This window comes from Pholis gunnellus (assembly GCF_910591455.1).
Source record: "Pholis gunnellus genome assembly, chromosome: 17".
NCBI lineage: Eukaryota > Metazoa > Chordata > Actinopteri > Perciformes > Pholidae > Pholis > Pholis gunnellus.
Genome location: NC_136544.1, coordinates 9,520,955 through 9,533,415, shown reverse-complemented (window position 1 = coordinate 9,533,415; position 12,461 = coordinate 9,520,955). Strand labels below are relative to the sequence as shown.

The window sequence follows — 12,461 nt, the reverse complement described above, 5'->3', positions numbered from 1 at the left end:
GACATGATTCATTTAAATTCATCCTTCTTTCCATCTATTCTCCATCCAAAGGTAGCACAGAAGTGTTTCTCCCTACATCTCCCATCCTGGAAGATCCAGAGGCTTTCTCAGTCCCCAAAGACTTCATTTGAAACTTTAAAGCAAAAACATTCAAGACTCAAGTCTCTTTTGATCTGCTAAAATCGTGAAATGGTAAAAACATGAAAAAGACAGAAACAGGTGGACTTTGTGTAGCTACAAATCCTGCATCATTAGTACTTTGTCCCAAAGTTTGGCTGAATTAAATGAACAGAATTGAACAAATAGCTTAACAGTTGTTTTCCTTTTGTGTTCAGCATGTTTCCAGGATTTACTGCAATGACGCCGCTGTTACAAAACACACATTATGTAAATATAACGTAGTTCCTAGTTGCTAAGAAAGCTTTTGATTGTCGATTTGGAAAGTTTAAACAAGTATCTAACACATCTCATCAATTGAAAACTTTTTTTTTTTCGAGAGTTGACAAGAATTCTTTTTGAGTCGCTTGATATTTGACTTGAACTTGTGTTGATTTAAATGAGACTTGATTTGGACGACCCCCAAAACACTTCAAGAAAAAGCTCTGGTTGGAAAATGTTCTTATAAATGTGAAATTGACACAACTGGCCTAGAGAGGAGGGTAATCTCACTCTTAAGAAGAATAATCCCTTGAATACTCTCCATGCCCACACTCCCAGGGCTTCACCACAGCCTCACTCATGTTGTTTATCACAGCTTTGACCTAAATGAAGTTTCATCCTCAGTGATTGAGCCTAAACTTCCCAATAACTTGCGTCACACAGCCCCAACCTGACACAGCTGTTTCTGTTCTGTACTCTCTGTTTTGGACTCTTGTGAAGCGATTGATGCAGACTTTCTTTATGGGGTGGAAAGGGTAGAAAAGTTCAGTACTCCCGCTGAGCTGCACTGGTGGACTCTGTACCGTGTCCCAGACATCATCCCCCCGGGGGGGACGTCATCGTATCAGAGCATGAAGGGAAGTGGACGATTCCTTTACATCGGGTCTAAATCATCACTTCTCCATCCATGTTCCCAGCCTCATGCCCGTCTCCTCAGACTGGTTTTTCTTTTTCCACCTGGAAAAATAGCAGTCAGTGAAACGTGATACAGAGCGATGGGTGGGGGGTCGCTGCTCTGCCCGCGCTAATGGAGATGGATGTGGGCTCAGAATTGTCTCCCAAACAGCCTCCATGACGGAGAGAGGGAGAGGGAGAGGGAGAGATCCATTTCTCCTGCTCCTCCCCGGCTGCAGAACTCCTTTAATGAGGGGGGGGGGGGGGGCTGAGCACTCACGACTTGATTTGAGAGGAGGGGAGAGGAGCTGCAGAGAGAATGGGATGGGAGACGGAGCAGACATGAGACAGAAAGAGAGAGAGAGCGGGTTGAGAGAAGATGAGCGGCTGGAGAATGGAGTGGAGGAATGAATGACATGTTGACAACGGAGGAAGATAGATGATAAGACAGCAGGGGAAGCGGATTGAAGGAGTAATGATATTCAAAGAGGTATAATGCAGAGAGAGAAAGCCCTGAGATGGAGACTGACGGAGACAAATGGACCATGATTGCCTACAAATCACTCCGTTGCTATTATGCCGCCAGTAAGTCCATCCTCGAAAAATGCCGCCGTCCCTGTCCTGTAGCCCCACGGTTGAGATTCCTCCTGTCTTTTACTATCACAGGTATCACAACAGTTTTGGGAGCTTTTGGGTGAAACACTGGGAATATCTGTCGTAGTAAAACAACACGGTGGATGATAAGAGGCAGGAAAAGACAAGTTCACCTGTAGGGCAAGAGGTGAAGTACATCTGAAGCTGAACTACAAGGTGTTTTATCCAACAGCCACCGAGTGATCAGAGTGTCCAATCCCAAGCAAATAACATATTCAGTGTTTTTGTTGAGTCATAATCGTGACATAATTAACGTGACATTTCGATCTTCATGGTCCCCAGAAGATGAATCCTACTTTGATGATTCCCTGACTGTTCCTCTAGCACCACCATGAGGTTGACATTTGTGAGCGAAATGATTTAACAACCATTTAAACTGACTTTTCATCCAAACAAAACTCGAACTGCAACATCCAAACTCCTAAACAGCAGCGAGACAAACCTCAAAGCATCGCAGTTCCGGCTGATTGTGTGGTGACATGGCCTCACGCGATATCTGCTTATTGAGGTTAACGTTCTTCTACAGGTTATCTCTCACTGCCTACTGCAGCTTTAATAAAAGGGAAACACAATGACGATGTTTGGGAGGAATGAACACATCAGATCTGAGCGGAGATACTTTAGCTGTCAATACTAACCAGATGATTTCAGATATTTCACACATCCGGATCAGCAAAACGAGATCAAACATCTCTTGCTACATCATAAAATGGCCACCTGCCTCCTGGTGTTACCGTACATTTGTATTCTGCCTTGACAGCAGAGGACGGTGGTTTGTATTTATGTGTGTGACTCACTCGAAAGCTCTTGATAAATTCAGGAGGAGGAAGAAAAAAGAAAAAACAACAGAAGCCGCAACAGTTTTTTCTGTTTTCTCAACAAGGAAAATGGTCGGCCGCATCGACTTCCTGTTTTTAACCACTGTTGGCTGTAAACCGGGAGAAGCACACATGCGGACTCTCCTGCGCAGACGAACACGGTTCATTTCAAACAATTCAAGGCTTTTGTGTTTGTGCAGGAAGCTGTGAAGCTGCAGGGAATCATTTGATAGGAAAGGTGAGATGTGGACACTCCTAGTACTTGTGGACATGTAGTGTAACACTCAAGAGGAAGGTTACAGGGCCGAGATAAAAATGTTGATTTATAACTGACAATGAAAGGAATGGATGTGTTCTTTTGTTCTTCTGATATACAAAACACAAGAATAACGATAACAATTTAATAATTAACAATATTTGGCATTGTAGGTCCCAGAAATGGCCAAAGACCTTCATAAAGTTTGGCTTGTCGAGAGAATACAGGAATCATTATATAAGTTTGGCAACACACTTCAAAAGTGGAGACAGAGTCGTGATAGTCACATGGTGTCTGACTCTGTGTATGTGTGTGTGTGTGTGTGCGTGCGTGCGTGCGTGCGTGCGTGCGTGCGTGCGTGCGTGCGTGCGTGCGTGCGTGCTCTTTCCAGGTCTTCTTGGTAGAGAGGATGTCGTGTGTCTCAGGCCCATCGTGCTTTGGCAGCACCTGGAAGTTCCTCAACATCTTCCTGGCTCCAAGTTCTTCATGTATGTTCACAATCTACCCTTAATGTTGTAATTTTCCTGTTATTGTTTCATCACTTGCATGTTTGTATTGGAAGCAGGATTCCTCCTCTGTTACTCATCCTGAGGTTTCTAACTTTGTTTTCCCCTCTGAAAGGTTTTGTTAGGGAGTCTGAGCCTAAAGAGGAAGTTGATGAGTAGGACAGAGGGTCTCGTATGCTGCACAGATTTTACCTGAATGGCCTAAGCGGAGCGCTAACCTCAACCCCACACAACACCTCTGGGATGAAGGTTTTGTGGTCCGCCAGACCTCGTTGCTCTAATGCTTTTGAACTCAATGGGAGCAAATCCCCAACATCATGTGGAGAGCCTGAAACCAGAAGAATGGAGGCCAGCAGATTAATGATTAATAACCACATATGGAGTATTGTAAGTGTCCGCATACTTTTGGCCATATAGTGTATGTCTCTGATGTCCTCAGAGGATCAAAATGTCTGTGTCAAAAAACTGCTGGAAGAATATGACACATTAATATTATTTTTCCACTTTCATTACCAGTTTGGTTACATAATGACACTGACTTCTGTATTCTAAAACCTGGGGGGGATTTCTATTTGTTTACAGTCTGGAATATGTCAATGATGAGCAACAACATTGATTTTGATGCATTTTATTTTTTTGTGCAGGGAACCATTAAAGTAACATGTATTTGCCCCAAAGGGCAAACATGATAAAATAGCTCAATAGTACAAAATACAATTTAAAGGACAGGGTTCTAGATTGACAGTCTGATATAATAGAATGTATGATTTTCTACTTTAATGGTTGTGGGATCAAACATTGTGTTTTTAATGGGAATATTTTGTCCTTCAGGGAATGAGTGTCTGTATTTTGGCCACACAGTTTATTATAGGAGCTGAAACTGAACTTCCAAGTAAATAATACAAAATTAAAACATTTAATTAAAGAGCCAAAAATGTCCCTAGTGACGCGGAGTACTGAAAGATTTGAGTACTTCTTTCATCACTGCAGAATATTTTGTTTCAGCAGCCACATATCAACCTACTCTTGTGCAACAGCTCCACCTTGTGGATGAATATAATAAATCAGACAAACGTGTCATAACAGAATTGTAGCTCCTTCAGTCAATTTCAAAATTTATTTTTTACTTCATAGTCAGAAAAAACACATAGATCAATGTTGACGATATGCGATAATGATTTACTCCATCTTGGTATCAACATGATCATCGTCCTGTTTACTTTTTTCTCTGAGTTCCTGTATGGCCCTCCAGCTGTTCTCCAGACTCCTCCTCAGTTCAGCCAGATCCATCCTGATCTCCTCAAGGAGCTCCAGCTTTGAAAGCTTCCTGTCGATGGATGAGAGCACCTCCTGCTGACTGGCCTCCTCCTCCTCCTCAACGACAGCCTCCTGCTCTGTGGTGGGACTGACAGGTTCCTGAAATGACCCCATAGTTTGCTCCCAAATCATCTCAAAGTACGAGTCAATGAAGGCTTCCAGCTCCTCCAGGCTGCTGTCGTCCCACTGGTCGATCAGCGCCTGCAGACCTCCGGCCTCGCTGAGCCTCCTGAGAGCCCGCCCTCTCAGCGCGGGCTGGCAGAGCGAATGCACGCTGAGGCCATTTTCCTCCGCAAGCGTCCTGTGTTGTGTATGTGGCACAACCAGAAGCACTGCTGGATGTGTGGATGAGAACGGACGGCGTGCACCGTTCAGTCTCAGGCGAAGGTCATCAGTCGGGAGCCAGACGGGCAGATTCATGGTCCACCTCGGTGCTGCTTCACCAGAGAGCATGGAGGCTAAACAGGACAGGAAGCGGCCTCCCTCCAGGATATTGAGTCCAGTCCGTGCTGTTCTTCCTGCTGGTAGTGCCACTATCTGACTTCCAGGGCCTCCTGAGCGGTTTAGAGATGTTTGAGTGGTGGGATTGGCTGATTCAGTCACTGTAAAGGAGATAATAAAGGCAGATGGATTTCATGTGAGCTGTAAAAATTCCAACAAATTCTTTAATAACCGTCTCCACCCGTCCTAAGATATAAATCTGCTTATCTCCCTGTTACAGATACTGCTACCTCACTGTTTACTCCTCAAACCAGTTTAGATGTCATCCCTCCCCGCGTTACACCTGATACGACTTTTCTTATAATAGATTTTTGTATGCTTTGCTTCCTCTTTGTTTTGTACACTTCTCTGTTGTGTGTTTTAATACCTGATAGTATGCTGTTTTGCATAATGCGTATTCTGTCACGTCTGCCTTTTCCCATCCTGCCTCTCTGTCCCTCCCTTCAGCCCCGTGGATTGCCATTCTCCCTCCATCCTCATGGCCTCAGACTCTCCCACCCGTCACCAGCTCACCTGTTCAGGCCCACTCCTTCCGTGTCCCGTGTCCTTCCCTGTCCGGTTAATTGTCTCATTGTAACCAAACAATTACAAGCAACAATCCAGATTAAACTGCCTCAATCTGTCGCGGGGGAAAGAAACATCAGTGCATCATGTTTACTTACGGTCATGGGACAGCTGACGCCTGCACCTCGTGATCATCTTTAGATCTTTTTCACACAGCGTCACGTCTCGCAAAGAATGTCGTATCCGCATGTGATCCCCTCTGTGAAGAATAGCCAGCCTGTCTTCAACCAGCGTCTCCTCGATCAGGTCGATGAGCTCGTTAACCTGAGCGCCCTCCCCCCGGTGTTTGTTATCCAAGACGTGATATCTGTTCCCGCACCGCTCAACGAGCCTCTGCAGCGGCTCCCCTTCACTCTCGATGCGCTGCTCGATGCTCGTGTCGCCCAGCCAATCGCCGTGGCTGAACAGGACCGCAGCTCTGCCCCACATCTGGCCTCCTCCTGCCTCCAGCTGTTTCTCCGTGGCCTCCGCGTGGTCGGCATCGAACGAGGAGCTCACGTTTACCACCAGGAGGATAACGCAGGACGGCGCGTGGAGGAGGTCAGAGGTCACGGAGAAGCAGCCCGGCGTGTCCAGCACTGCCACCGTCTTGCCGCTGATTGTGGCTCGTTTTTCGGAGCAGGAAGCGGTTTGGGTTTCCGTGTGGAAGCACTCTCTGCCCAGGATGGTGTCCCCACATGAGCTCTTACCTGTTTTCCTGCCGCCAATCAGCACTATTCTCAGTTCTGCAATAGGGTTGAGCTTCTCTGTCGGAAAAAGGAGTTTCACACATCAAACAAACTCTTTATGGTTGAATTGTGTCCAAAAAATCTCAGCAGTAAAACATCATCTTAACCGCTAAATCGAATATTGTTTATTAGATAAGCAAAACAAAATCACGCTGACATTGTTTATCACTTTTTAAATGTATCCAACTCACCCAGCTGAGACCTCGCCATCTTCCTTTGTTTCTCCTTCCTCATCAGTCTCTCCTTGGCTCTCTCCTCCTCTCTCCTCATCTCCCCCTCCAACTCTTCCACCACTTCCCTCTCTATTCCATGATGCTGGCAGCCGTTGCAGCTGGCCAACATTTCCTCAATCTTCCCAATCAGCTCTCTGACTTGAAACCCATCCCCTTTCGTTTTGTTGTTCAGGACGTGATACCTGTTGCCGCATCTCTCGACGAGCCACCGCAGAGGCTCTCCCTCGCTCTCGATGCACTGCTCAGTGGTCGTGCCCCCGAGCCAGTCCCCGAAACTGAACAGCACGATGACGCGACTCCAGATGTGGTCGCCGATCAGCCGGAGGTGCTCCTCCGCTGCCCTCCTGTAGGTTTCGGTGAAGGCTCTGTCCACACGGATCACCAGCAGGAAGACGTGAGGCCCCGGAGGGCAGAGGGACGAACCGAGCAGCAGCTCCCTCCGGTCAAAGACGGGACTCTCGCCACAGAAGTAGTTCATCCACCAGCCCGGTGTGTCCACCACGGTCACCTGTCTCCCAAACACCACTCCGTTTCCAACCAGACACCGGGCCGTTCTCTTCGCTCGCTGGCCGCTCTCTCTGCTCAGGATTGTGTTCAGAGTGGAGCTTTTCCCAGAACCCTTCGCTCCCACCAACACAATCCGGATATAACTTACGGGCCGCAAACTCTCTGAAAGAATGAAGCGTTTTTTTCAGACTTCTCTGTTGAATCCATTTCTAGGTTGCACTGATTAGAAAGTGAAGAAACAGCGCAGTTACAGGAATAGTTCAACATTTGGGGAAATGCACTTGTTCTCTCTCTTGTAGAGCGTTAGATGATCAATACCACTCTCATATATGTCAGTTCAACATGAGTAAGTTAGCTTAGCTCAGCATAAAGTGTGTAAAATGTGCCAGTTTCCCAAAATGCATATTCCTTAAAACAAAGCTATTTGCTTCAAAAGTTTTTCAGACTTTAACATTTCATGAAACATTTCAAAGATAATGATGAACTCGCCTCTCATGAGAGATCTGTGTTTCTTCATTCTCCCAAACCTCTGCCGAGCCCTCTCCTCCACTCTCCTCTTCTCCTCCGCAGTCGCCTGCAAAACGCTTTCCTGCATTTCGAACACTCCGTTTCCTGCGACAAGTTTCTGTATCTTCTCCAGCAGCTCGGTGACTTCGGTGTCATCGCCCGAGACAACGCTGTGACACCTCTGGCCGCACTTCCCACTGAGCCAGCGGAGGGCCCCCCCCCCCCCTCTGCACGAGCTCCTCGGCTCCTGTGTGTTTGGCCCCATCAGCAGAGGCGAAGACGACCATGCAGTGACTCCACACCCTCTCGCCCAGCAGGGCCACGTGCTCCTCCACGGCCCTCCGGCGCTTCTCTGAGAAGCCTGAGTTCGACTTGATTGTGATCAGAAATACATGCGGGCCTGGTGCGCACAGGGAGACGCTGCTTACAATCTCCCTCTTCACCAGCTCAGATGTATCCTGGGAGCTGAAGTCGCACCACCAGCCGGGAGTGTCCACCACCGTCAGCCACCGGCCGGCCACCGCACCCAGTCTCCTGGAACACGAGGTCCTCTCTTTGGTGACAAACTCCTCTTTGCCCAGGATTAGGTTCCCCACTGAGCTCTTTCCACAGTTTCTGCCACCGAGGAGGATAATCTTTAACTGTGATGCACAGCCGCCGTCCCCTGACACAGAAACGGAAATGAAAGCACCGAAAAGATTCATATTAAAGCTATTTTGCCTAAAATCAATTGGATTGATGCAGTCAATTAACCCATTAGTCACTTCACAGGAAATTCAGCATTTTAAAGCACAAAAAAGTCAGCTCATTAAATTTAAATATTTGCTGGTTTCTTTCTCTTCTGATAGTTTATTACATAACTTTGAGTTTTAATATATTTGACTGAAAATTTTGCGCCAACAATTTTGATAATCAATTAATCATTGAAGTCATTTTCAAGCCTTTCAAATGTTTGCTGATTTTCTTTCCGTTTATTATGATAGTAAGTTAAATATCTTTCGAATTCAAATCCTTATATCTTAAATCATATCACACTTTGACAATGATGTATAAACGTCATCATTTATAGGCTAATTGATGAAATTACAATGCACAAAAAATAACAGAATAAGACTATGAGATGAAAAAAAGTCAATGAAAAGTCAAATAGATAAATTATTAAGAAGACATTTAAAATCTGACACTTGTACCGACTACATAACTATTACAAATTAGGAGTTGTTTAAAAAGTCAACGATGATAATGCATGTGATACGGTTATTATGGCACATCAAGAATTCAAACTTACATGCTGACAGTCTGCTGGTTGCCATCTCACATTCTCTAAAAGCAGGAAGACTTGAAAACAAACATCTACTCTTATTTCACGTCCGTGTTTCTGTGTTCTCTGTGAAAAATGTGGACAAAGCTTCCTGTTGAAGGAGTGATACATACCAGAAGTTTGTGTTTTATGTGTTTATGAGTCTGAAGGTTGTCTGTAATGAGTAATCGGTCACACATGCAGTGAACCACGCCTCCCAGCAGCAGGTCGACAGTCCACAGAACAGAAACATAAGAGTCTGTGCAGATAGTACAGAGTTTTGTACAATCACTGTGTTATTGAGAGAATTTACAATCATTGCATGTGGAAAGACATAATCAAAATACAGGACTTAACTCTCATATTCACCTCCTTGAGTTGGAGTATATGAGTAAGAGAATAAAAGACCAAGATCCTGATGATGCCTTTTCAAAACTATTCTTTTTATCCTTAAAAACAATACAAAGTTCAGAACGTAAATGTAGATTAATTCAGATATGTTTTCAGGCGTACTTGTAAAAATGTCATCAAAAAGTGGTGAAAGAAATACTCTACTTAAGTAAAGAAATACCAGTACAATAAAAAAATACTTGTTTTTTAAATACAAGTAAAAACCCTGCATTTAAAATCCTACCCAAGTAATATTATAGACTATATATCAGTAAAATCTACCTTAAGTATCTGTTCTGGAAATAAATGTCCCCTGTGACTGATATAATATCATATCTGACATTAGTTTGGTAACACGACAAGTTTCATTTCATGGGGTCTTTATCAGTTGTTAGAATTAGTATCAGGAGTTAATCACACACACAGTTATTTTTAGCAAACATGGCCGTCATTATGTGTATGGAGCCTCGACGCAAAACGATGATGTGTGACTGCAGTGTGACCGATGGCGGCTGCACAGTCATCGGTCACTATCAAGAGCCCAGTTACACCGATAACGACAGTTTTCAAAACATCCTATCGGCCAATTAATCAGCCAAACTGATTACAGACACTGATGCATTAACAGCTTTTATCTGTTGTAGCTACTGGAGCTGGAGCTAGTTTAGTCGTTCCCAATTTAAGATTTGGGGCCCCTTCAGAGGGTCTCAAGATGCATCTGAGACGTTCTGGTACAAACTTTTATATTGATTGTTTGCTGTGAAATAGGTGATTTTACCTTCATTTGGCTCTCATAGACACCTGGAAGTTATCAAAAGGGCCCCACCTACAAATAGATTGTATTTCAGTCAGGAGCCACTTGAATTATGTTAACAATGTGTTGCATTTATAAGCTTATCACGTGTTTTCCTTATCTGAAACGTTACTAGCAAATGCAGTAGAGTAAAAAGTACAATATATACGTCTGAAGTGAAGCATTATCCTCAGTTGATGTTACATTTAAAATCCCAGCTTGTATTCCTTTACACTGTAAATTGAATCGCCTCCCTTTATTTGGTTCCGGGTTAAACCCCGCCCCGCCGCACGGCTCCGTGTTACAAAACCTGCAATCACACCGTGTCCATACACAGCTTTGTACCGTTGAGACAGCCAGCCGAGGAAAACACAGCAACAATGGGGTTGACAGTTAAAGTCGAATACTGGTAACTACATCTTTTATCGTCTCCCTTTCTTCTGTACGTTTTAAGCTAACCTGCGTCTGTTTGTGGCCGTTAATCCTCCTGAAGAGACGGCTTTTGCCACACGTTAGCTATTAGCATCATTAGCTCACAGAAACAAGAGGTGTTCTGCTTTTAAAGTAACGTCCCCCCCCCCCCCCCCCCCCCCCCCCCTCTCTCTCGCAGCGGTAAGTGAGGTTACGAACCCCGCTATCGGGAGCTGTACAGCGTGGTCAAGCGTGACTTTCCCGATGCGGAGGTGTCTGGCTTCGTGGGAAGACAAGGCGAGTATATCTTATAACGTGATTTCAGCTGAGAGAGAGCATGATAACTTGATTATGTCCATTTATTTGTGACTGATCCGTATCTTTAATGTGAAGGCGCGCGTGTTATTCAGGGAAACAGGGCGTGAAGGGTGACGTTATCTTATTTCCTTTTCGTTTTGCAGGCAGCTTTGAGATTGACCTCAACGGGCAGCTGATCTTCTCCAAGCTCGAGCTGGGGGGGTTTCCAAATGAGGATGACGTGAGTAAACTTACAGGTTTAACAGGCCCGTTTATGTAAATCACTGAAGTATGTGCACTTAAGTGCTGTACTTAAGTTCAGATGAGAGCTTCTTGTACTTTACTTGAGTATTTAGTCAACTACACTACTAAATTCTTCTGAAAGATTTAGTTTGAGGAGCTTGTTTTTAAAACATGTTTTCAATGCCGGTAAATTAGGACAATAAAACTCAGATTTTATGTTTTTCTCTCCTGCCACAGGTCTTGGAAGAACTTCAGAAATCCCACGATGGCAAACCTGTAACGAAGATCACCAAAAGCCGTGCACCTTGCGTCATCATGTAAACCTCCCCCAGTCCTGCACCATCGAGACGGGCCAGTGCAGCTCTGAACTGCCAATGCCACCTCTGGTCAACCCCCCCCAACCCTGCTGAAAACAGTGCTGGGGGTAACACCTTGCTTTATACAAAGCCAACAGAGATGCACTTCGGCCAGTAGCTTCTGTCGCCAAACGTCTTGCTCCCCCTCTCTGTTCTCATTGTGGTGCTCCAGGCTGTTAATGATTACTGTAGCCTAAAAGCTTAAAGGTTACAGTATGATGAATCCATTCCTGGAAGAGCCTTGTCATAGGAGCTGAGATGGGGAGAAGACGTCGCAGACGGAATGAAGGGAGTTCACTTTTCCTGCACCCTCTTTGCCTGATATTTCTCTCACTGCCTAATTCTTTTGTTTGTTACTGCTCTCACATGCAGGTACCGGTTTTCACAGAATGCAAAGTAGATGCCAATATTATTTTTTGAAGGGAGCCTCTTGGTTTCTGCCTCTGCACAGCTCTTTGATGAATAATCTGTTCCAGGATATGATGACTATTTGAAACATCACTGTAAGGGTTATGGATAATAAAGCAACTTTTGTATCATTTGTGGTTGGTCTATGCAAAATTAAGCTTGCAATAGTGTCTTTCTCCGTATCAAATTGGAATACTTTAAAAAAAAGATTTTTTATTTTTTTTTTTTTTTTATGAAAAGCTTTTCTGTATTTTTAACTGTCGGGGACTAGAGCGATCATTACAAGTGCTTCTGAAGATCACCACCCACTGGTCTGTCAGCTCACGCTTAATTAGATGTCGGCTCATTTTCAAATCATCTCAATGTTCACTTAAAACTTTTCGACTATAAATAAACATACTGTAAGAGTTGTTGATGTGCTGCTGTTGTCGTTCTTTTATGACGTCAAAGGTGTCGTTTTCTTTTAATTTGAACTTATTGTATGATTCTATACAGACACACTGAAGTTATTGTGTAAGAATCTTTTGTTAAGTGCGCTATAATTAGCCTTCTCTTCATGTGCACCTTTAAACAACACATTGGGTGGGGCTCCTTTGGGAGGCATCCATGGTTGGTTAAC

The 12,461-nt window shown here is 44.5% G+C and overlaps 2 protein-coding genes across 2 annotated transcripts; one reads left to right on the top strand and one right to left on the bottom strand.

Moving 5' to 3' along the window:
* Positions 1 to 3,988: 3,988 nt before the first annotated feature.
* LOC306709094 (GTPase IMAP family member 8-like) lies at positions 3,989 to 9,040 on the bottom strand. Its single transcript, XM_079177124.1, is given in 6 exon segments — positions 3,989 to 5,206; positions 5,768 to 6,415; positions 6,589 to 7,299; positions 7,627 to 7,867; positions 7,869 to 8,308; positions 8,933 to 9,040. Coding segments are annotated over 6 exon segments (2,805 nt in total). The 5' UTR covers positions 8,958 to 9,040; the 3' UTR covers positions 3,989 to 4,466.
* A 1,377-nt stretch (positions 9,041 to 10,417) lies between these two features.
* Positions 10,418 to 12,252, top strand: LOC306709655 (migration and invasion enhancer 1-like). The gene is made up of 4 exons (XM_079177889.1): positions 10,418 to 10,536; positions 10,738 to 10,839; positions 11,004 to 11,076; positions 11,316 to 12,252. The coding sequence occupies exons 1-4, from the start codon at positions 10,508 to 10,510 to the stop codon at positions 11,397 to 11,399; spliced, it is 288 nt and encodes a 95-aa protein (XP_079034015.1). The 5' UTR covers positions 10,418 to 10,507; the 3' UTR covers positions 11,400 to 12,252.
* Positions 12,253 to 12,461: the final 209 nt, after the last annotated feature.